The sequence below is a fragment of the Gavialis gangeticus genome, unplaced genomic scaffold (genome assembly GCF_001723915.1).
Source record: "Gavialis gangeticus isolate Ggan-Ray unplaced genomic scaffold, GavGan_comp1, whole genome shotgun sequence".
In the NCBI taxonomy this organism is placed as follows: domain Eukaryota; kingdom Metazoa; phylum Chordata; order Crocodylia; family Gavialidae; genus Gavialis; species Gavialis gangeticus.
This window is the reverse complement of record NW_017729006.1, coordinates 27,588,681-27,614,674: the sequence shown is the minus strand read 5'-3', so window position 1 is coordinate 27,614,674 and position 25,994 is coordinate 27,588,681. Positions and strand designations below refer to the sequence as shown.

At 40.0% G+C, this 25,994-nt stretch overlaps 1 protein-coding gene across 1 annotated transcript in view; it reads left to right on the top strand.

The window, feature by feature from the left end:
• The window catches only part of TBX20 (T-box 20), a 56,375-nt gene that overhangs the window by 12,089 nt on the left and 18,292 nt on the right, over positions 1-25,994 (top strand). Inside the window, exons 3-6 of the mRNA XM_019509037.1 lie at positions 2,497-2,661; positions 8,119-8,227; positions 15,617-15,775; positions 21,552-21,628. Of these exons, the coding sequence (XP_019364582.1) occupies positions 2,497-2,661; positions 8,119-8,227; positions 15,617-15,775; positions 21,552-21,628 (510 nt within the window). The remainder of the gene's footprint in view (positions 1-2,496; positions 2,662-8,118; positions 8,228-15,616; positions 15,776-21,551; positions 21,629-25,994) is intronic.

The window sequence follows — 25,994 nt, the reverse complement described above, 5'->3', positions numbered from 1 at the left end:
CTCCAGAGTGGACACAGGGAGGGCACCTCACAGGGGGCAGTGACCCTGGCACAGGGCGGGCAGGGGCACATGACAACACCTGTCAGCCAAGCCCCACAATGGTGCCCTTGCACTAGAGGGGCATGGAGGGGGCACTCGCACACCCAGAACACCCCCCTCACAACACCCCCTCCCCTCAGAGCATCCCCCTCAGACCAGACCACCCCCTTCAAAGCAACCCCCACATCCCCCCTTCAGACCACCCCTGAAGGAGATCACAGCCAGAAGCCACTAGTTCTGTATTAAAAAAAATGGTATCACATTGATCTGAATTTAATCCACCTTGGGGTGACTGCTGAACCCCATAGTGCTCCCTATGGAGGTGCTACTCCATGTCCTGAGTGCCCTGTGCTGGCTTATCTAGCACGCAAGCTAGCACAGGGCCAGTTGCCTGGCGGGAGAAGGGCTCTTCTGGAGAAGAGAGTTCCTGCTGCTATCCAGAGGGATCAATATTCCACCAGTTCAGCAGGCTTTGGTGCCCTAGGATGCTGGCGGGGGATGGTGTAACACTGGCAGGCAACTGTTTAGCCCCACACATGTCCCAAGTGCCACTCCCATCCCCTGCCCAATCTGCTGCCCTGCTTTCTGCTCCCTGCCCTGTGCCTCTTGCCTACCTGTTGCTCTGCTTTCTGCTTCCTGTCCTGGTTGGCACTGCACTGTCTGTCTCCTCTTCAATCTTCTACACGCCACACAGAAAGGCTTGCCATGCCACTTGTGGCCATCACGTTGCGGGTTGACCACTTCTGCTATAGCTGACCCTACACAGAGGTTCTGGGAAGCAGGGCAGCTGTTGTAAGGATGCAGCAGTCAGTGCCCTCCCAGGCATTCATTGCCTTAGTCTCAGTATGAGATACTTCCCAGTTCAGCTTTCAGAGGCATGAGGGTAGTTAGGGGTGAGCGTGCTTGTTAGGTTTTGAACCTACTGCTCATCAACCAGGTACCAGGGCTACAAGTACTGTGTAAGGGAGAAGATGGTCTTAACGGGTCATTGGGGAATGCAGAAACTTAGGGTGCATTTGAGACATTTGGAAACCTTAACAACCTAAGTTTTCAGTGTCCCTTTTCCAGATGTGACGAAAATTACTTTTGCTTTGCTTCTTCTGCTTCCTTTTATTGCTTCATTGCAAACATTAACAGTCTAACATTGCTGACGCACAAATAATTCTAACACTATAGAAGTCCTTATTGTGTATCTTGTATTATTTCCATGTCTCCAGCACAAAACAACTCTCACAAGGCACGTTCTCACAGTTGTTGGAGACAGTAGAAATGCTGTTGACTTCAGTGGGCTTTGGAGCAGGGCAGATTCTCTGCTCTGTAAATGTAGAATTAAAAACAGACACAGTCTTTTTTTCGGGGCTCAGAGAGTCTTCTCTTTCCTTATGCTGAGCCTGATCCTGTTGAAATGGATAGCAAAAAATCCTTCAGGTTTCGTGGGTACTATTATGTGCTTTGCTGTCCTTTATTGGTTACTGTATATGCCGTAAGAGATGCGGAAATAATACAGGATAAGCAATAAGGCTTTTATAGTGTTAGAATTACTTGTGCATCAGCATAGTGTTCAATTGTTAATGTTTGCAAGCTGCTTCATATTTTTTGAACCGTTACTTTGTATTTTGCTGTAATTTTTAGAACTGTGTGTAGGCACACAGAGTCCTGAAGATACAATTTAAATATGCTATTTGATGAGTATCTTCTCTTTCTAGTCACACATCACGTGCAAAAACTGCACAAATGGTCAAAATAATCATTTAAAATTATTCACAAATTTTTTCATTAAAAATTGTTGGTGTTTTAAAAATCCCAAACGTAAGTCTTTTGGTTAGTTTCAAAAGTCACTTGTTAGTAATTTATTTCCTTGATTACATTATATTTTTGTTAATCAACAATAAAAACCCATTTTGAGTTCGATAAGCATAACATTTGTAATTTGAAGTTTGTATTTTTATTAGGTAAGCAATTTTAGGGAAAATATTAACACGTTTAATTTTAAAATTCACTTTTACCAGAATTCACATAAGTAAAGTGTGCTTGAGAAAAAATTCTCTTGGAAAATGCTGTAAATATAGTAGAAGAAAGCAAGTTTAAAGTTTACAGGAATATCATTGGAAATAGAGTAGGAAAAATGCTGCAAAGTACCTAATAAAATGTGCATATTGATGAACAGTAATACATCATCTTTTTAAGTACTTCTTTGAAATCTGAGACATTATATAGTAACTATCAGTCAGATACATATTTTTCATTTCTGCTTAAAATAAATGTGTTAATTTCAGCTAACAGTTGTGTGCATAATTGAGAGATACAGATCATTTAAACACCCATCAAATTGCAGTATAAATACGTAGGAACCTCTGTTTCTTTCCTGGTGTTCAGAATGCAATTTCAGCAACATTTTTAGTTCTTTTTTTCTCTTGCTTAGTCATATATTTACCTTCTAATTTGCCTCTGTTTCAGGAGAATGTTTCCTACCATTAGGGTTTCTTTTTCTGGAGTGGATCCTGAAGCCAAGTACATCGTGCTAATGGATATTGTTCCAGTGGACAATAAAAGATACAGATATGCCTACCACAGGTCTTCCTGGTTGGTAGCTGGAAAAGCTGACCCTCCACTTCCTGCAAGGTTTGTGAATTTTACAGATAATTTTAAAAAATGTTTTGTTTTTTTTAACTGAGGAATGATTTTTCAGAAGTGTCTGTAAACTGGTGGCAATATTCTGATTAATTTCAATAGTGAAAGATCAAGTCCCAGATCTGTGTTTCAGGCAGCACCATACCTAGACTCCTGACGGCCCTGGGAGAACTTTTAGCATTGGGCCCCACTTCACCAGAGATATTGATAATAATAATAACAAAAATTCCATTTTCGGGACCCCTTTCTGTCCAAGCCCCAGGCAGCCGCCCGGTTTGCCCATACCTGTGTCCTGCCCTGGTTTCAGGTTCCAAAACCAAGCAGGTTTTGGCTTTAGGATCAGCTGTAGAAAATGGTTGGGCCAATCCACAGAGATGGACATTTTATATATAAAAAAATCTTATTTTGTTATGTTTCTTTCCCATTTAAAGCAAGCTAGCCACTTTTTTCTAAGTGCCAGTATAAATATTAAATTACAGCTGGATGCCATTCATCCTGTAAGTGGCATTATTTTCTAATTGATGATCAAATAATATATTCAGTGTTTGCTAACTAGCAATTTTATAATTGATCCATACTTTTCTCCTTCATGGTAGGCATATGTACATGTGTTGTATATACATATACATGCCTGTGCACACAAGCATACACAAAAGGTTATTTTTTTCAGGAAAGGTAGGACTTTTGAAACTTTGAAATAATAAATAAAGTCAAACAGGTTAACTCTTTTTTTACCCCCTGAAGTGCAAGAGTCAATTCACTTCTAAAATGATTCCCTTGTTACAGTTAAGGTTTCAGGTGTAAACTCACGGATTATATATATTTAAATTGCTTTGATACATAGGAAGGCTTCAGCAGCTAATTTAGCAATCATATGCTGAACTCCAATCACATTCAGCACAGGATTTAAGCTTATGCTTATGTCTCATGGACTTGAATGAAAACCACGTGCCTCGTGATCTTCCTGAATCAGAGCCTCAGCCCCCAATCCTGTGCTGAAAAACATGCAGACTCCCATGTTAATAACAAACCTTTCCGAAGATTTGAGGTTCCAAAAATACACTTTGGTATATCTGCAGGATTCTCAGAGCAGAGTCAGGGCTTGGGATATTGCAAAGACAGATACACGTTATGCAAAAGAAATAGATGGATCTGCTTGTGTACCACTATGGAGCCAAAACCTGCACACCTTGCACATATGAGTAGTCTGACTGAAGTGATAGCCTTGCTGATTGCTGATCTCTGATTGGCAATTCAAGGCTTGTTTACATGAAAAAGTGGATAGTGGATGGCATGGTTCTATTACAGGCAGTGGCTCTGACATTTGTTTCACTTTAGTAAAAAAAAATTAAAAGTACTTATTATTATTCATATTACAATAGTGCCAAGGGAGTCATTTGGATCAGCTACCTGGTATGCTAAGCAACATCCAAACATAATGAAAAAAATAGTTCTTGTCCCCAAGAATGTACAGATAATCAGGTTAATATTAATAATAGTAGTATTATTAGTATTATTATTACTACATTAATGGTGGTAATGATGATATCTCAGGGCAAAGTAAAATGCCTAGTGCATTTTGAGTGCCTTTGGATATGCCACCAATCCATATGTGAGTTTTGTAGCTATCTTTTATAAAGTACTTTTTAAAATAAATTATTTTAGGAATATATTATGTGAATATTGAATATTGAAAATACTGATCCTGCTTCCATTGAAGGTAATAGTAAATACTTATTATATTTTTTGATGAGATTAGGGTCATGCTTATATTACTTTTATTATTTTTATTGTCATTTAGAGTTTGTATGTGGTAGTACCCTGTGGTCTTAATCAGGCCAACATCTCTATACGTTGTGCACAATTCAAACACATACTAAAAGGCAATTTCTGCTTCACTTTCACCATTTTGAATTAAGACAATGCTGATCAGAAAGAAGTATTAATACATGGGTTTTCGTTTCAGTAAATGCTGTTTACCATTTACATGCCTTTTCTGTCTTTCTGCTGAGCATATTCTTCTGAGGATAAAAGGTTTTTGGGGTTCTGGTGTTTTTATGTTACACTCAGCTACTGCTTTTGGAGTGCATATGCTAACCATTTGTTTAGGGAGTGATACTGCTTAAGTTGAAGTTTAGTGTCTGTCAATATAATGTTTAAGTTACGTGTTCAGGATCTGGACACAGCAGTCACATTTTCATAGATGCGATTTCTAAGATCCTGAGCAGCAAACATGTCTGGGTTTTACCTTTCCTCATTTGAATAGAATCCACAAGGCTATTTCATGTATGTAAGTGTTTTCAGGATCGGGGCCTATGGCATTAAGGTGCTGATCTTGTGAAAACCATACATAACTTTTCTCATTCAAATAGCCCCAGTGACGGCAATGGGATTATTCACAGGAGTGAATTTATGCACCTATGTAAGTCTTTGCAGGATCAGGGCCCTAGGGCTTTTTCTTTGTTCTTCTATAAAATAGCTTGCAACATTAGAACTGTGCTTGAAATCAACAAGTATTATGTGATGTTATTTGAAAGTTTATCCCTTCATGGATCTTCAGTTCAAATAACAATTAAACCCTTGTCTTTCTGCTGTCAACTTTAAAACAAGTTGATGTTGATGCAATCACCTGAATAAAAAGGCTTTTTAGAAAATATTTGTAAATCTTCTAAAGTGCTTTGAGAGAGAGTATTTTACATGGTGATTTTTTTTTGTTTGTTTCTTCTGACTTACAAATTACAGAAAATATTTCAAGGAAATACTAGCTTTGTAAGTTCTGACACGTATGCTTATTCTTTATCTGTCTTTCAACTGCCTCCTTGCAATGATAAAAGATTTTGCTTTACTCAGCTATTCTAACCAATCCAGAATGGTCTGCATAATGAAAGTACAATATTTGTACTCTTGTAGCCAACTGTAGGAAAGCTGCTCTTTTTGAAGGTATTTTTGACTTACGGTTTAAGCCCAGTTGTGCAAACCTTCTGCCTATGGAATGATAAATTAAGTCCATGAGAAGCTGCATGCTCTGGGGACCTGTAGGATTAGTCCCAATGTTAACAAAAGGAAAATATAATAAAAGCCAAATATACAAAAAGAAAGCAATAACAAAAACCTTGAATATTTGTCTAAACACAAAATAACTTATCATGAATTTCCACCAGCATGTTGTTCCTAAAACTTTGGAAATTGATCTGAACAACCTCTCACCATCCTGCTGATCTTAGGCATGCTGAGCATTTGCTGACTTCAGTGGGAGTTTTGTGCAGTGGAATGTGTACGTTTATTTCTCTAATCCTTTTGCTCATGCATATCCACATGATCATCCGTTCTCTGTGCACCAGCTGGTAACTATATTTAATCTGGAATTCTCATCTCTCTGGTGTACAAGGTTTGCCCATTGGAGAGGTGTGCAGTTCAAACATGTGGAGTCATATGTTCCTGTGGGATCCATTAACACATAGCAAATGTATTAGGATAAAATTGTGAGTTATCTATGAGTTGTAATACTAAAAGTGGCTGAGATCTAGAGTGTCATAGTAAAAATATCTGAAGAATCCACCACCCTTTCATGTCCAGCACTGCACATTAAAGTATGCAAGTCATACTTTAGGGAGATGGCTTCCTGTTCATTGTTAGCATTCATCTAATCTATAGCCTGTTAACTGTGACAAAAGTTAATTGTGTTTATATAGTTTATGGTGATTGTGCTCAGTAGCTATGTACAGAAAGGTCTCTACTTACTTTCAAAATGCATATCTTTGGTTTCAAATAGCCAAACCTTCTTAAGATCGAATCTCCATAGCTATGGCTTGCAGTATTGCCAATCCAATCATCCAAAATTATTATCCAGCCTCCAGAAAGCATGGAATTTGCTTAAGAATAATGGCATTTTAAACAATAGCATTTCATGTTCTCATTCTTTTGCTTTCTGAGCCTTAGGGATCACATTTTCATTCTTTTCTTCACAGCCATGCAGGCTTCAATGAAAGCTGAGTTTTTTGGGGAAATGACGTGACTCCAGGAACTGATTTTTTTTAAAGCAAAGCACCCCATATGATAAGTCTTATGATGAAATTATGAGTCCACAACACTGAGGCAATATCTACATTAGAAGCACTTTACTAGCATATGAATATCAGCATAACATATGAGCAAAACACTCCTAAAGTGGATGGAAAACCTGTGATTTGTACTAATACAGTAAAACTCATCCCAAGAAGTGAAACAAGCTATACAAGTAAAAGGCCAGTTTGGGTGATATAACATTGCTTTCACTAAGGAATCCTACTAGTTCAGCTATGTTGATCAGGGATCACATCTCCACTAACTCCTGACAGATATATAACTATGCTGGTAAAAGTCTCTGAATGTAGCCCAAATATGATTAACTTTTCCCCCTATCTCGCATCCTCCTTTAAATATTTAGGCCCCACCATTCAGTGATGAGCAATTAGTGCTCCTTTCTGGGACACAAACATATATCAAAGCAAGAGGTATGCACTAAAACAGGTCCCTTTGCATTTTTTCCTGACCTACAGAATTAGTGGTGGGGGATTCCATCGTCGGAGTCAAATAACTTAAACAACGGGAATGAGCAAAAACCATAGATGCAGTTAACAAGCATAGGCTTTATCAGTTAACACCTACTAAGTATCTGAAGTTAAATCATTGTATACTATTTATATGAAGATATTGTATTTAAAGCATCTAATACTTGAAATCATTCTAGTTCCAGCATAATCCTGCTACCCCATCCTATCCTGCCAAATTGACAAAGTAGTTGTTAATTTACATAAACGCAATGACTTTTCATGTCAAGCCACCATGCTGGTTTTCAACTTCTTATAAACACACATCCTCATCACAATTAACATGTGATCTAATGAAGGTTGTAATAATTCATGACACTAATAAGAAAAAATATATATTTTTATCTGAATTCTCTGGTTATGTCTTTATCTACACTATGTTTCTGTTTGAGCTGGAGTCACTGTTTTTTAAAGTATTTGTTAGCACAGCTCAGTGGAATTTTTCATTTGGGAAAAGATACAACAATTTAATGCTTAGTTAATATCCCTATCTTAGATTATTATTAGCAGCTTACTAGATAAAATTACAGATATTCATATCAAAATATGCTCCAAGAAGTCTGAGGGCCTAAAAAGTATCCTTTATTATGTTCCAGTGGATGAAGATCTCAGTCATGTATTTTATTCTCTTTTGTTACAAGTTATTTTGCACGTAGGCACCAGTTTAGGGGAAGCCTGCTTCTCTTGCTTTGTGTGCATATCTGTGTTTTTCTAAGCTCTGAGAAAATGCATCTCTCTGAAGCCACTGGATGTCTTGAAGACAAAATATTATGTCTTAATTTTGTTTGAATGCTTTATGGTAAAGTCTATAGTTACACAAACCTGACTGTAAGATTTGTGTGCTTGTTCATTTGTTTAGGTTGTATGTGCATCCTGACTCTCCATTTACAGGAGAACAGTTATTAAAGCAGATGGTGTCCTTTGAGAAAGTCAAGCTAACAAACAATGAACTGGATCAGCATGGACATGTAAGTAGCTTCCTATGTAGAAAAAGGGTAAAAGATCTTTAAAAATAGCTGGCACTAAACTTGTTAGGCAGAAAGCAGGGTAGATTTGCACCTTATACACTAACCAAAGCAGAGATACATAAGCTTTCCGTGAACAGCAGCTTACGTCATCAGATGCAAAAAGCAAATCTACCCTGCCTTCACCTGACTTTAGAATAACGCTAAACTTGTTGGCCCTTTAATCCCAATGGCAAAGGCCTGAAGAGGTGCTAAGACTGACCTGACCTATCACTTTTCCAGCTGGTCTGTTCATGTCACAGTGGAGGTGCAGCGGCCAAGGTTTGTGAGGAAGTTTGTATTGGGTTTTTGTCTCTTTTATACATAAACAGCCCCCTGAAACTCCCTATTATAAGTTTTATGTTTGCCTTTTGGAGAAGCCTATTTCACATTAGTCATCACCAGCGATCCTGGTTTTCTCTGTTGAAAAATTGTAACTTCTTTGGATTAAAAAAAAAATTGCAAATTATCTGATAAAAAAACCCAAAATCCACTATTAAAATGAAATGCCACTATAGATATAGGTATCAGTTGACCACAATGTTTTATTGATATAGTGACAATATTAAAGCAATTTGGAAGCCTACTGGTGCCTCAGTGACTATAATAAAATACATTCTAAATAAATATTGGTATTTGATTTTGGGTTTTTTTATCATGGAAAAATCAGAGCTCCCCCTGCCCCCTTTGCTCACCAGGACGCAGGTCCAGGCCCCTCACTCCCAAGCCACAGCCCCCAGCCCTGCTGATGCCCCTCACTCCCCTCCCACAGCCCCCCCCCATCCCTCCCAGCCTTGCTGGAGGGGACCCCAGATGCCAGGGCCTTGGGACCAGGGACCAAGGTCTGCGGCCTCCTGTACCCCCAGCAGCACCTGAACCCTGGTTGCTACCGACGGGAGGTGGTGGCTGCTGTGGCGGTCTAGAGTGCAGTGTCTGGCTCCCCCTCCCCAGCAGGTGGCACAACGGGAGTAAAGCACATTGTGGGGGTGTGGGCCACCAGCTGCAGACTTGAGCTCCCCACCCTGCTGCCTTCCCCCTGGTGCCTCTGTGGCCCAGCAGGCTTGACCCAGAGTGGCTGGGCAAAACGGGCTGTGCAGGGAAGCTCATTGCCACCGCTGGGAGCTCCGTGCCACCCTGGTGAACGCCCCCTGGTCGCCTGGCAGCAGCCGGGGCACAACTCCATGCCACTGTCCATGCTGCTGCTGGGTGGTCAGGTAATGGTTTGCCAGGGCAGCATGGGGCTTGCAGCAGCAAGGAGCTTCTCTGCCCGGCCCCACTCTGCCCTGCCATGCCAGGTCCCACCCACCGGACTGCAGAAGCTCCAGAGGGAGGGCAGTAGGGTGGGGAGCCTGTGTCTGCAGAAGGCAGCCTGCCCCATGCACAGATTGGGGGGGCATGTGCTCCCTGTGGCCTCCCGGGACTGCACGCAGCAACAGGGAGCCAGCCCCACCCCACTCCAGAGACAAGTCGCCCACAGCTCCATCCTACTCCCTGCCGGGACCCTGCAGCAATGTATTCTGGCCTTGGGCCCAAGCCCCAGGCACCTGAGCAGCAGCCCCAGTGCTAGCCCTGCCCAGCTCACACCCTCTGGAGGCCTCAATCCCCCCCACCTCCAGACTTACCTGCAGAAGCTGCCCTTTAGGCTGCCTGGTTGCCATGTGCATGTGTAAGAGTGCACATGCACATGGCACCCCCTGCCTGACCACCCTCCTCCTGCTCCCCACAGCGCCTTGCAGGCTGTAACACTGCCAACCTGCAGAGAGCTCTTTGCAAAAGTGGAAAATCTGCGTGTTTCTGCCTTAAAATGAAAAATCCATGGTTTTTCTCAGTTAAAAGGGAAAATCCATGTTTCCTCCCCATTTTTCTGCAGGAAACAGAAAACCCAGTTCCCTGGGCATCACATTCTTTAAAAAAAAGTCCTGTGTTTCTAAATGATACATGATGGTAGTTCTGATGTGGTAACATATTAATGGGACAGATGAGGTCAACATGAAGGTTTTTCTGCCTCCCCTTATTGCAGTCAGTAGTAGAACATTTTTTGCAACCAAAGAGGCAGAATACAACCCTGAATCAGGTGTAACAGCCAGGGTTAAAGGGAAATGGAAAAGACTGACATGGATTTCTCGGCTACTTTTCCATCTCTATTTTGCTTTGCCCCCCACACTGACTAGAGCTCTCATCTCTTATACACTGGCCAGTGCCTTGTCACATACAAGGAACATACCCTTTGCTAAGTTTGGTGTCAGTACCCTAAGCAACCTGCTGGAGATGAAGCCATCAGGAATAATTCTTCTGCTCCCTGACTCAAGGGGGAATGGGTATAGGGTCTGCATTTTAGGGTTAAACCAGTAGTAAACCAAAGGGTGTAACATTAGAAAAGAGAAAATGGCTTGAAGGCAAATTGTGTGCAATAGGAAAAAATGCCCAGACCAACCAAAACAAAAATAAAACACAGGGAATCACAGGGTGAGGCTGAGGATAAACAGGATCAAGTCCCAGCTCTGACCCACTCCTGGTTTTCCTCCTAAGTCATAGAAGTACTTGAAGCACTGAAAACGTGCGGCTGAGGGGCAGACTTGCTGGGAGATATGAGACACCCTGGGCTCCTATACATGTGCAGGGAGGCTGCTCCAACACACTGTAATTACAGCACCTTGGAGCAGACTCAATTAATCGATTCAATTAATCATAGACAGATTAATCAGGTCTGGTGGAATGTAGTAATTACTGTGCTCCAGCGTCAGGTGTATCAACGTCCCCATGCTGAAAAATGGCAGCAGGGTGCTTTAAACTAAAGCTTGTTCAACAAGCTTTAGTCCAAAGCACCCTGCTACCATTTTTCAGTGCAGGGACATTGATACACCTGACGCTCCGGGTGTTTTAATTAGTGAGGCTGTTGGAGCTGCGCTATTTAAAGTGCTCCCCCTGCCTCCTGGAGCACATCTATAAATGCCCTCTGTTTGCAGGGAGCTGGAAGATACAGGAATGTGGAGGTAGGCTCTCCCGTAACTGAGGGATGCTCAGCAGTGATGCTGTAATGGGGACAGTTTTCATGGGAAAACCTGAGCTGTAGGATTAGGACTTTGAAAATTGAGTGACTTAAGTGAACACTCAAGGAAATCAAATCTGTGGAGTAAGCTTAGGATGGGAGGGTTTCCAATATAAGTATTATGCTGCATATCCAATGTTAATAAATAAGTCCAGGAGGGTTTTGACCTTTAATCCAGGGACAGGGTACAGATGCAGAGGGTCAGTTACTGTTTTTTTTCAGGCTGCTTGATATAGCTGCCATCTGTCTGAATTGTTCAATCAGAATATTTCCAACATGACTGAGAGTTTTCTCATTTAAAGACCTCAGGGTTGGAGCAAAGTCTTTTAAATGGAAATATTGCCTGAAAAAAAGAGGGAAAGCACAGATGCCAATGCATTATTCTTTTCTAAACATCTGGTATGTAGGTCTGCTTTTCTTAAATCCCTTTCCCCCCATTCTGGCTCAAAAGAATGTGATTTTACTCATATTTCAGAAACAGATCTCTGGAAGCAAAGTATGCGAGTGATGATAGGATCAATACATGTAAAGTTTCCAAAACAAGTATGTGTGCTTTAAAAAAGCATTTTTCATCATAACAGGCCATGTGTGTCTCTAATGCATGACTCGCAGCAATGTACTGTGAACCAGCAAAGAGGGGTTCATTTCCCAGAAGGACAGATGGGTCTGAAAAAGAGAAAAAAAACCAGTAGCTCTTAGAGAGTGTCAGGAATATTCCTGTTACAGAACAAGATGTCATAACTGCAGACAGCCAGTACATAAGGTAGAAAAATACAGTCTATATCTTAGCATATGAGACTGCCTGGTAGCGTCTTCTAAGAAGCAGCAAGAGCAGAATCCAGTAGTTTGTGTCCTTTTATGTTAATGATTAGAGTATATTGGTATCTATTGCTGCCATGTTGACACTGTGGTAATGCCATCATTACATGTTGTATAGACACAAGGAATAAATTCATTCTTTGAAGACTTTGAAAAAGATATTTCATAGTGTTTAATGCTCAGGAACACCATGGTCCCTAGAGGCAGAGTTAAGTTATCTGGATCTTATTAACTTAAATTTACAGTTGCCCTTTTCTCTGACTTGTTCTTATTCTCATTTCTTGTTTTTATGGGGAACTGTCAATACCTTAAAAATGTCTTAATATTTTAGTTATAGGTACAACATGTTGGCCAGTTTGTTCAGGGGGTTGAACTAGATGACCTCTGGAGGTCTCTTCCAGCCCTACTGCTCTATGATTCTATGATCACGTGTTCTTTCCATCCTCCAAAAGAAACATTTTGTGGTTAAAGTGTAATGGTGGTTCGTGTAAAATGTTTTTTTTTTCTGAAGAGGAGTCTCCCTGAAGAGAAGAGACTGGCTGTTTTTAGCTTAGCATTTTTTTAAATTTTCTCTTACTCTAAGACTTCTGGACTTGGCAAGTTTCACTGTTCCTGTATCCAGAGCAATATGCGTAACATAATTATGCACGTATTTTCTGTAAGATTGAGTCTCATCACTGTGTGCATAACATAAAGCTTGCTGTATGAGAATAGATATCATTAACAGAAGAAAGAAACTGGGAGTATGCATATAGAACTCTGGATGAAATCTTTAGGGGAAAGTGAGCCGTTTATAAGAAATGCATCCATACAGTCTTGCCTAACATTTGTTTTTGCAGAATATCTTTAAGTAAGCTGTGATTTTTCTAAAATTTACTACCAGATTTTTGGCAACATTTTTCACAGATTTCATTTACTTTGTGGCTTATTTGTGCATGGTTGTGAGTAGGGATATAAATCAGATGGTGGTGTTTTTGTGCCCTGATGGGATTAACTGTGAGTATTTTAGAAGTGAAAAAAAACAACAGAGCAGTGAAATAGACACTTGGGAGTAGGATGTACTCCCAAGAGAAGTAGGGACAGAAGGGAAATTAAGAAACAGCAAGACAGAGAAGCTGAGGAGGAAAGTAATTGTGCCAGTGTCTGTGAAAAAGAGGAGCTTGAGTGTGCACCAGAAATGGAGTGGAAGCCAGTGATGTGACTTCTGTAGGGTACTGAAATGTTAAAAGATTTCATGCTACGAAGAATCTCAAAATTCTGTCTCATTTTCATGATACTGATGATAATGGGATCAGTCCTGCCTTCCAGTATAAGCACTCAATCCCACTGAAAAGGAATGTGTGGGTCAGAAAAGAATCTGGTTCAAACAAGAAGGAAAAAAAAATGAACAATGGGAGTTCATTGCATGAAAAGCTATTGCCAGAGCAGGGCTCTGATGCAATATACAACCTGTGTTATTTACTTCGTGATTACGATATCTAACTTTGCATTTCATCTTGAGTTAATGTAGAGTAGCAATATACTGCAATGTGGAGTAGCTGTTTATGATTTTATAAAGCAGTGATTCTCAACCAGGCTGTCACTGCAGTCTGGACTGCTGCAATTTTTTTGAAGGGTGCTGTGGAGCAGGGAGGAGGCACTCAATTATCAGATTTTCTCACGTCACACACCCCTAAATAAGACATGCACCTTGTTTCTTGGGAAGGCCAAATGAAGAAAAAAAGATTCCTCCAGAACTGTGGTCACAGACAGCAGGGACAGAGCCTCTGCTTTAGCTCACTCACCCTCCTTTTCAGGTTCAGGCAAAAAGCTATGGTTTTAACCCTTTCACAGCTGAATAGTTACCAGCTCTTGGTTGCTCAGCTAAAACCTGAAACTGTAACTTCTGCTAAAGACTGGGCACCAAAGCTAGAACCAGGGTGTTGAAAAGAGCTAAAAATAGTCTGCAGTCTGCAGGGCTGTGAAACAGAAGAGATCAGTAGTAGCTAAATTGCAAATTCTTCAGCAAAATTGTTGAAGAATGGCTAGCTCGATTAGTAGAACATCAAGAAAATTAAAAAGGAGAGTGGGTCATTAACACACATGGAGTAAAGAGCAATTAGCGGGAATCAAGTAGATTATAATGAATCATGAGTCCTTCAGGTCAAATGAGTCTCTCAGCACAGGCTGAATAGAAATGCTACTGCTGCTATTTTGCACAGAAAATCAGATTCCCCATTAAGACATGCACCCCAATCTTGGAAGGCTAATTTCTGGAGGAAAGATGCAGCAGGTGAGTAAATATAGGATGTATATATTTATTTATTAGATTTTATCCCACCCTATACAAAAGTCTCAGAGCAGATATCCAAAAGGCTCAGTACTGATAGGTGTACAGACACCTACACATGATACACAAGATAAACCCAGAGATTTCAAATGGGAATCCATAGTGTCAAAAACATTCTGACCTGTTGTGGTCTTTCTGCATTCTTCGTAACAAAGGAATTGCTCTATTATTTTTCTGTAGTAAAAAAAAAAAACCCCAGTGAGAGCTAAGTATTGGTATTTTCCAAAGGGTGCCTTGAGGCTTACAAGGTTGAGAACCACTACTGCAAAGAATTACCACTAATCTTGTTATACCTGGAACCACCCACGCCACTGCCAAATTAGTTACATGGCTGTGACTGTATTTAACATGAGAAATGGTGCAAACTTAGCTCTACACTAGACTTACTATATTCTAATATTTTGATTAGATGTGGTCAAATAGTCTAATATCATTTTAAGTCAATAGGAATCTATCCTTTCACTTTAGCAGGAAAAGAAGTCCAATAATTGGTGTGTTTTGTTTAGGAAAAGTCCTTATTCACAAAAACTATTAATGAAGAAAAATGGGAGCATTACAACAAATACTGTTTCTGATGAATTCTTCAGCTAGCTCTAGTCCTACTTCAGAGCTCCGCCAGTCCAAACATGGTCTGCTACCTGAGTATGCAGAATAGACTTCTTGTAATGCTGTGTATACATTGTGTATAATAACAAGAACTTGAATTTTTTTCCGAAGGGGCCCCAGCAGGTCTCATTTTGTAGGAGTATAACTTTGTAGGCACTGGCCTCTGGGGACACCCTTCCAAGCAAGCACTCAAACCTGCATGTTTGGTTGAGAACTTCAAATACTTCTGTGCACAGACGATAACATTTGTGTCTGTAAAATCCATCACATGGATAAATAGATGTTAATGCTTCGGAAGTACATACTAGATACATGCAAACATACACATGAACAAAGGGGAACCATCTCATTAACATTCTGTTTTAGGAACTGGTTTTCAAAGGTGACCACCCGCTGAAGTTACAGAGGGATGTGCGTGCTCAGTGTCTTGGAAAATCAGCCTCTGTACATCTAGATTCCCAAAGCCCTGCCATTTACAGATACATTTTGTTTAGTTCACAGTAATCTTAATCTTCATCTCAGGACATCTTTTTGTCACTCTTTGCTTCAGATTATTTTGAACTCCATGCATAAATACCAACCAAGGGTGCACATCATTAAGAAGAAGGACCACACTGCATCTTTGTTGAATCTGAAATCTGAAGAATTCCGGACATTTATCTTCCCAGAGACAGTTTTCACTGCTGTCACTGCCTATCAGAATCAACTGGTGAGTGTGTTGCTAGACTATTTTTCTAACTTGTTGATTTGTCTAAAATTCTCTGTGCTAATAAATTCCTCCCTTTTAAAATCTAGCATAGAAATTTCTTTGATGTAACATAACGTTCCATCACACTGTTCTCAAGTGCTCTTTCCACTCTTGACCTTACACACATACTTGCATGCTCACCTTACATTCAAGACTAATTAATTTAAATGGAACTTCTCATTGGAAAATGATAAGGGCTATCACATGAGTAAGGGTTTGGGGAATGAGCCCAGATGTTTTCTTTATAGTAACATTGTGTATTATTGTTTATTCCTCTTCAAGTTAACCCTCTGCTTATTTCAACACGAAGCTGCTCTAATTTCCAATAATCTGACATGCTGAGAGGTATCAATTTAAATGTCTGTGGCCCAAACCCGATGACAGAATGTACTTTGAAGGCTGATTCATTAAACCATGAAGCCAAGGTGTGAGGGAAATAACCCACAAATCTGCTTTTTACATTTCACTGTAAATATTTGAATTTCAAATTAATGTGCAAATGAATAACAGTCCCCATAAACACAGTCATTAGTGATGGATTCCACTTTTAACATCAGATGCGTTTCTAATAAGTAACTTTAGAAAATCTGTAGACCATTGGGTGATGAACACTTCAGTGGGCATTGAGTAAGGCCTTTAGTACTTTAGTCAGTGAAAAGACTCCAGTTGGCTTAAGTGGGCTTTGTAGTCCATCCTAAGAGATTAATGTTACACTTTCGAGGGTGTCTCTTTTTTATTCATATGTTAAAAAAGGTTTCTATCAGAAAAGGGCTGAATAGGATCCGAACATCTGGGGAGGTGTGGTCCCATAGGTGTTTATCCCTCAGAATATTTGCTTCTCTAGGTATAAAATGTATAGCATTTCTTAACACCTCAGATAACACAAAGCACAAAAAAAGTATTAATTTCAGATCCCATAAATGGAATGAAAGTATTGAATATTATACGTATTCAGCATTGTAACTAAATTTTGGTAGGATATGAACTGTGGAATAGATCTGCCTTAGATATATGTTTTGACCGTATTTCATAGATTTTAAAGCCAAAGGGAACATTAAGTCATTTAGTTTGACTTACTGTTTTAAAAATACTTTCCTCCATAGTGCTAGGATTTGATCTTATTTATGACATGCCCTATAGCGGTTTGTAGCTGAAAAAGCTCCCAATAAACTCAGGCTTATAATTGAATATCAAAAAAAAAAAAAAGAAAGAAAGAAAAAGAGTTAGCCGTGTGGTAATCTTAATAAAATATAGGTAATAAATATGTCTAGAAAAAGAGTATTCCCTGAACTGTCTATGCGGATGAGGAAAATAAAAATATCCAATTTAAACCCAGAATTTATTTCTGTGCAATAAACTATACAATACAAGTTTGCACTTATCAATGATATATTAGATCACAGCTATTTCTAAGCAAAACTTGCCTGAGTATATCAATGATGACTGCAAAATTTCTCAGTCTTGCTTCTCTGGAGACCCTCAGGGTCCATGCGGTCCTGTTATTTATGACTAATGAAAATGGAATCTTTTTTTTCATTTTTGCCATTTCTTTCAGTGCTGTTTTAAGAGGGCTGATTACATTTCTGCAGGTTATTAGATAAAAGCTAAAAAGATTACACTTTCAACAAACTATCTCATAATTTAAGATTTAAAGGGCATGCATTTATTTAAACAATCAAACCACTGCTACAGAGTTGAATTGTAGGTCAAATTTCATTTTAAAATGCTTTGTAGCAGATGTTCTCTGCTTGTTTCTGAGACCGTCTGTGAGGATATATATTGTCTCTACATGACATCATAAATGGTTGTGAGTCTTATCGGATGTTGGCAGCTAGAATAAGTTTCACTTGTGATGTCACACCAGGTCATAGCTGTTAGAAAAATGGCGATTTGACAGGCAAAAATATACCTAAGTAGATCTTCCTTAGGGAATGCCTAGAAATCTTTTTATTCTGCAGCAGAGTTGGGTATTGTTTCTTCAGTGATCTAAGTAATAATACTTAGAACTTTTTTAAAGGCAGTTTTCAAACATTGAACCAAACTAAAGTCAAATCACTAGTTTGGTCCATTAGCTAATTGTTTCTTCCAGATGACCTACCTGCAATTCATTGTGGAGTAAGTGTGCAGAAGGTTTAGGAAGCTGATTCTGTATTATTAATGACAATGGGAGTTTTACTATTGACTTTAGTGGGTGCAGAACTTGTCTGTAATGACTTGCTTAAATCTGTACATTTAGGATAACTGTTATCTTTCATGTATTATTATTATAGTGCTCCTATGGGCAGGCAGGGGCAGTGCAGAGCTTCTTTTGCTGTGGCATAGACTCCCAATGCAAGGAATACTTGCACCCCCTCCTACCTGGTGCCTGGGGCAGGTGCCCTGCTTACCCCACTCTAGTTATGCTACTGCCCAGCATCTTCACCCATCACACACATACTCTCTAGTGCCCCTCTGTGCTCAAATAAGCTTTTTTAACCACCTGCCAGTGTGTCTTCTCTAATGTAAATGCCCATAATCAGCTATTTGGGCAGTGGCTGTCTTTCTGGCTTTAAACCAGGGGTTCTCAACCTTTCCAGTGCGTGGGCTGGATGAGTGAGGGAAAGAAAGTGAAAGCAGCAAAGGAAAATGACAACAGTGAGATGGAGTGATTTTCCAAGGATCATGTGGCTAGTCAGTAGCCAGAATAAAAACCAGGATTGAAATCTTGGCCCCATTGTAATGAATAGTGGTATTGCTATTGACCTCAGTGGACCCACATTTTCACACAAATTTCAGTCCAGTGGACCATTTGTTAGACTAGGCTGCCTCTTTGCTTCACTCCCACCCTTGTTGTAATCAGACTTCTTGTTCATAAAATGTAGACAGCAGCTTAAGGAATCAGTGCTGCTTTGTTTGCTTTAGTTCTCATAAGTCTCCCTCCCTATTCTGCTGACTGCCTTCCCAGGGAGCCAGTTTTTTCCAAATCGAGAGAGAGATTTGGATGTAACCTTAATTGTCTGTGGAGGGGGTCATCCAGTGCTAAAATACCTTTGTCTCATAAGGGCACCTGCACATCAAGATCTCTGTAAATGATCTTTTTTTTTTTCTTGAAGGAAAGCTCCTAGAATTAAGGCAGTGATAACAAATGCCTTATGAAGTATGAAATGGCTGAATAGTTCCTCATAGGTTCCAGCCTCTGTTTACCCCTTAGGTCTTGAGTGCCTTGGACTTTTCCCTGACATCACCTGGAGTCAACAGAGCCCACCTCCTTTCAGGAGCGTGGTGCATTGGGAGCCTTTTAATTCTGCTGGGCATAAAGTTTGGGAAATCTGAGTTTTATTAGAGCTTTCCACACTTTCAGCACCAAATCTGACTTCTAATGAGGCAACTCGATGCTTTGAGTATGGCAAATATGATGGGGTCTTTTTCCCAAAGTATATGTGAAGCAACTGTACATCAATTATAAAACCAAGAGAAACCATGGCAATCAAGGGTTGATGGATACACAAAGTATTCTTTACGATGTCTCCACTGGCAGAAAGGTATCAGGTGAAAATGTTCACTGAATAATGTAACTCAAGTAAACGCAGTTGAAGCAAAATTTCATCTCTGGTATCAGTAGGGAGAATTTTTAAGACGATTGGAGTTTTTCCTTTATGAACTAAATTATCTTGCCCAAAAAAGCACCCCTGATCTACCCTCTTCCCTACCCCTCTACCCATACAGCCACACTTATTATTATCTGGCACTAATATAAATACACATGGCTTTACATGGGACATTTTTGGCAGAAAATAACAGAAGCATCTGCCTACATTACATTCTTTCACTCTTGAATCAGCATATCATTAAAGAGCTTGGAGATGAGCTTTTATTACATTAAATGGCAATAAGTGCAAATTATTTTTACTCCCCCTACAGTCTCTTCTGAAGCAAAGTTCCTACCTATGGGGTATTGCCTTTTGTATTTTCTGGGTTTCTCTCTCTTTGCTTGTAATACCTGTAATGATTATAGAGGTGGTTAATTTTCTGTATGTGGATAAGGCAAGGGTGGGCAAAGTCTGGTTTGCAGGCTGCATCAGGCCCATAGTGGACTCCATTTCCCAGCAGCCCCTGCCCACATCACTCTGGCCAGTTTCCAGGGAGACCCCAGGAGTGGCAGTCCCATGACAGTGTGGGGCTAGGGTTTCTATGGAAACCAGCTCCAGCAAAGCTGGTAGGGCACAGGGCAGGGCAGGGAGCTGCTCCAGGCCTGGGATTTTGCAGTAGTGACAGCATGGTCTGGAGCTAGGGCAGAGCCGGTATCTGTTGCCCACCCACCCTGGGCAGGGATGTGCAGGCAGCAGATCGCGACTCTGCTCCAGGTCCCAACCATGCTGTCACCACTGCAAGATCCCAGTCCCGGCTGCAGAACAGCTACCTGCCTGGCCGTTCACCCTGCCAGCTCTGCTGGGGCTGGTCTCCATGGAAACCCTGGCCCTGTCTACCAGCTGCAGTGGTGGGCAGGGGCAGCTGGGAAATGGAGTCCAGTGGCCAGCTGGATCCTCCATTTTGCCCACCCCTGGGATAAGGCCTGGTCTTGAATGCTAGGATCTCAGGACCAAGACATTAATAAGTGAGGTATCCAAAGAAATTTTCCTTGTATATACCTCTTAAACAAAGGAAAGGCTGCCCCTATTCCATCTTGTAGCTACATTTGAAGAAAGAAATTAAGTTTTAGTTGTAAGATGTCTGATCTCTTAGGTTTGTAATTGCTTTTGGACAGTGACGTTTTCATTCAACCTTCTCATTTGAAATCTTGTTTTAGCATTTTTCACTTAACAGTACAAAGCAGTTGTGCTGCCTCAAGGGACAGACACATGACTCGATTACTTCAGAGTATTCTCAATTTACTCCAGAGAAAAAAATGAAGTGGACATATGATGCACAGAAATATTGCAAGGAAATGCTGTCAGAATAACTTTTACATTAGTGCATGTCTTTGTGTGTTATCTACAACCTAGTGGCCAGACACTCTTGATAGTGCCTACTTCAGGTTGCCAGCTGGGAAGAGCTGGTTGTGTTTCCACTCCTAAATAAACTAACAATGGAGTAAAATTCAGAGTAAATTATTGTATAATAATCATGTTGTGTGTCTGTGTGCTCAGTGTGCAGTTAATTAAACCTGCTTTGAATAACTGCACCATGGTAATCAATGTTGGGGCTGCTTGAGGCAGTGAGTTAAAATCTTCGCACACGGTGCCCACCAGGTTGTGGGGCCCTACCAACTAGGTATTATTGTGATGTTTCTTACTACTCACATCTCAGTTCTACATGGAGGGGAATATGGCCCTTTTTTGCTGCTAGAGACTGCTTTAAGAGGCAATAACTTGAGGCCCTGATGGTTCTTTGTGCTCTTGTTTATGAGCAAACCTCAATACGCTATTCTCCTAATTCCCTGTTAGCCCTGCCTCTTCAGCTGTCATGACACAGGACTGTAGGAGAAACAGCAAAAAGGAATTTTGATCTTTCCTCTCACCTACACCAGGTTTACCCCAGCCGAACTCTATGCAGTGGACTTACTCCTGATTTACATCGGTGCGAGAGGAGAATCTTGACTCTTGCATTTTGTAGCTGGTAGTGCCAAATGAGTAGTTATATGAGAGATCCCACACTTGTTTGAACCATCTGAAACTGAGGATGGACTGGTTAACTTGTGTATCCTGCAACAGCCAAGCACCACGATCATGTTGTATTACTCTTTTTTCTGTGTTTCCAGATAACCAAGCTGAAAATTGACAGCAACCCTTTTGCTAAAGGATTCCGGGACTCTTCCAGACTCACTGATATCGAGAGGTAATGGGGACTTTCTGTTTACTTTCCATGCAGATAAGATAAAGGGAAGAGAGAGTTTGTAGGAAAAGCATCCTTTCAACTCCTGGGAAGCTGTGCATTTTAATGTTATCTTGTTGCATATAGCAAGTCTCCTCAACCTCCTTTAAAAATACTTATAAACCTTATGAAGACAGAGCTGTTTTGAGTCTTGACATCTGCTCCACTGGAATCTAATAGATTCATCTTCCTTCTGTGGTTCCTTAATGGCAGAGACCAGGGAGGAGGAGAGGGGGAAGAAAGGCGTCATTTTAACAGCTTCACATTTTTTTAAGCTGCAGCAAGCAAAGCTTTTCTTTTTTTCCTACCTTATCATGTCATTCAGTTCTACTGGAAACAAAGATTTGGCTCTCTGGGAAATGTGAAGTAAGGTATTGCAAAAAAACCCTCCTTCTGATTCTCCACTGTTCCAGATAGTGGGAGGAACATAAGGTAAATGTATTGTTCAAGCTGAATGAAAGTTTCTGCTGCTTTGTCTCCTGGCTCTTGGCATACTTTAAATGTGACCACTTTTAGAAGTCCTAGACAATGAGGTCAGCAAGTAGTGCCATCAGTCTAAATCCATAATCCCCACTGTAATGTAGAGATGCCAGTTTTGTTTAATTGAAATTAAACTGCAGTACTGATTTAATTAGGAGAAGAGTATGTTTGGAAACTACTACTAAGTTGGTGCCCATGGTGAGAGGGATATTACCCCACAAATTAAGTAGCGGGCTATTTAGCCATAGTAAGAGGGGTATGTATCCAGAGCTATACAAGAGAATGGGGAAATAAAGGTCAGTCTTCTAGCAGTACTTGTGTGTGTCACATCAGTATGACACTGCATCAGATGTAAGTTATATCTTTGCAAGTACAGAGCAAATCATTTTTGTAAGAGAATCTGTAAGGGAATCTGAAGGGAGTGATTACAGCACTTCCTAATTTTCCTGCAAGTATGTGACACTGAAAGAGGAATTGGGGTGATGCAATACTCTTCCATCTAAGATAATATCTACATGCATTGATAGTCTGGAATAAGGGGATTGATTGTAGACTGATATGTGAAGTCATTACAAAATTTCAAGAATACTTTGATCCCAACAAGAGTATTGGTTGGAAAAGACTTAGTTTTTTTTTAAAGAAGCAATTGGCACAGGCAAGTCTATTGACTGTTAGCTTTGTTACACAGGTATGTAATTTAAGTCGTGGTTTTAAACAGTTAACAGCTGGACAAATTAGAGAGTGGATTATTAGTGGCAAATGGATAATAGAGTCAAAGAACAGAATCAGCTTTGCAAAATAGAATGAATATTTGCCAGGCTAGTGCCAACAGCTTCCCAGTTCAACACCTTTGTAAGCAATGGAAAACAGAAATAAATCCAACGAAAAAGCATACCATGGACAGAATACAAAGGTAAAAACTGCAGGGACCAAATCACAATAAAGAGTGCAAGCTAGGAGCTGTGGGTAGAGAAGAAGCCCTGATTGGAAAAAAAAACCAAAAACAAAACAAAACCCTGATAACCTCAGATGGGGCCATAAAATAACTGGCCTTACAGGAGTTTGAGAAAGTAAGTGTGAATGAGCAGACAACAGAAAAATCTCAGATGCTTCCATACACACAAAGTAATTGTGATTCTAGAGATGACATTTTAGAGTTTTCCAAAAGGCATCTTATTATAACAGCACATGGCGTGCAATCAGAAATGCTAAGCATAAACTGTCTTGGTCAGGCATGAGTGTTTCCATCATATATCCACGCATAAAACAATAATATCAATACAAGAAACTGAATTTTAAAAGGCATGAAAATCATAACAATAATATCAATACAAGAAACTGAATTTTAAAAGGCATGAGGGTCCTGATTTTTTTTACTTGAACAAAAGTGGCTTAGATCTGTTTTGAATCAAAAGGGAAAGATCCTCTCTAGTTAGGGGACCATGGCTTGTTTTTTTTTTAAATGGAACAGTTGAACATCACATCAAGTAACAACATAGTAAAATTGTGAGTCAGAAGTGTGCTGATATGAGACTGGATCATTTCTTCTTTTTAGTGTTTCTATCTTCAGTTATATGACAATAGTCAGGGACATGAAGGTTTTATTCTATTCAGACATTAAAATATTCTAGAACCTTAAAATATGAAAATAATGCTGATGTTGCTTCTCTGAATTGTATATCTGCTGCCAGGGGATGGTATGTTTTTATAAAAACTATTGCTTGCGCCAGCTATGATGATAAAATCAATTGGACAGAAAGCAAAAGAAATAAGAAAAATTAGATCCTGTGATCCCATGCAATGGACTATAAAGCCATGTATAGCAGCCGCGTATGCTGTCTACATGCACTGATCATCTGAAATGTTGCACAGTGGTCTTAATGATTTCTAATTGGTGAAAAATCTCGAGAGAGCACCCATTCATCATGAGTTGCAAGTTTTCAGAATGACTTAAGGAGTGTGAAAGTGAACAAAGCTTGGATTTCATTTCCAGGTATTTAAGTCTGCTTTTTTCTTAAACAGCCTTTAGGGAGGGGGAAAAAAATCAAATCAATTGATCTTTAGAGACTTAAAGAAATTAAATTAGTCTGGAGTCAGTTACTGCACTAAACCATCTAGTAATTGGATTGTTCCTTGTAACTGATTGAAAACAGCCTCTATCTGTAACAATATAGGGAGCTTTTCTTTATAGTAGATCTGAGAGAAAAACACATCTTTTTATGACATGATGACAGAAATTGCACTTTTCTAACCTAATTGAATATGATTTTATAAATATGTGACTTTAACTATTGCAAGCTTCCTGTTCTAGATTTATGATCACTGTGCAGGAAATCCAATCTAAAAATGCCTTTAAAATTTAAACTGTTTGCATTGCATATATTGACGTTACAATAATATAGATAATGACAATGGAGTCTGCAAAATAGTATTGGCTTTAGACAAATGTAAGCTATTGATATTAATATCCTTTCTTTCATTACTAGCTAATTACCTGAGAACAGCTGTCCCCTCTTGAGAGCTTTCTCTTCATAACTTTTATCTATTCAAAATGATATGTGGGTGTGGTATCTTTCAAATTTATGTTAAAATGTGAGATTCCTTCTGTAATCAGCTAGGAATGAGAGTTTTTATGGTAATCCATTTATGGTTGTTTAGAGTCAATCTTACTTAAGTATGATGTTTATTTATCCACTGATAACTTTATTTTGCATTTATATCTTGATCTTATATATATTTGCTTTATTATAGTTCAGTTCCTACAGTGGCTGCCATTAGAAAAATAACATTTAAAAACAATTATCCCCTGGTTGTATCTAAAATAACACAGTGTTACTCATACTATATCAAAAACTGAGATGAGCACTGCCGGTGCATGCTGTTGTCTTTGTAATGCTAGTCTTTTGAAAAAAATATGATATATAGGTAAGAATAAACAAAAAATCACTGGAGATGTGTATTAAGTAATCCCCTTTACGCTTTTCCAGAAAAAATACCTCTCAGTCCATGAGAAATATTGAATCACGAGCCAAGCAGGTTCTATTTTTATGCTGAATTTGAATGTATTCTTTGGGCTTGTGATAAAAAATTAGCGTACCAGAAAAAAAGACTAGCCAGCAAAAAAGCAATCAGTTTCAAGTGTCAAAGTCAACAGAACTCCTGAACCATAAACTAATGTTCAGAGCAAGATCAACGATGTATATCATAATTTTATTTTGACCATTTTTTTCCCATTTCAGTGTATGTTAGCCAAACTAAGAATTGAGCTGGTGACTGTATTAAAGAGAATTGAGGGGACGTTCTCACCAGCATGACCAATAAACACTCATGTGAGTTGGATAGAAGCATCAAGAGAAGATATTTCTTTTAATGAAAAAGGTGGCCTGAACACGAGAGGCACCTGTACACATGCAGAGAGACAGTTCCAGTGTGCAGTAATTACAGCACGTTGGAGAAGACTCAATTAATTGCGTCTGCTGGAGCATGGTAATTAACTGCGCTCCAGCAGACTCCAGTATCACATGCATCAGCATCCCCACACTGAAAAATGACAGTGGGGGCACTTTAACTAAAGCTAGGGTTACTGTATTTCCAATTCTGAAAAAGGGGACACCTGTTGGTGGGAAACCTCACTCCCAACCCACAGCCCCTTGGCCCTGCCGATGCCCCTCACTCCCAATCTGCAGCCCCCCATCTCTGCTGCTGCCCCTCACTCCCAACCCACAGTCCTTCACCCCCCTACCTGGCTGTGCTGGTGCCCCTCATTCCTAACCTGCAGCCCTTTGGCACTGCCAGTTCCCCTCACTCCCAACCCACCAGCCCCCCACCCCTCTCGTGCCCTCACTCCCAA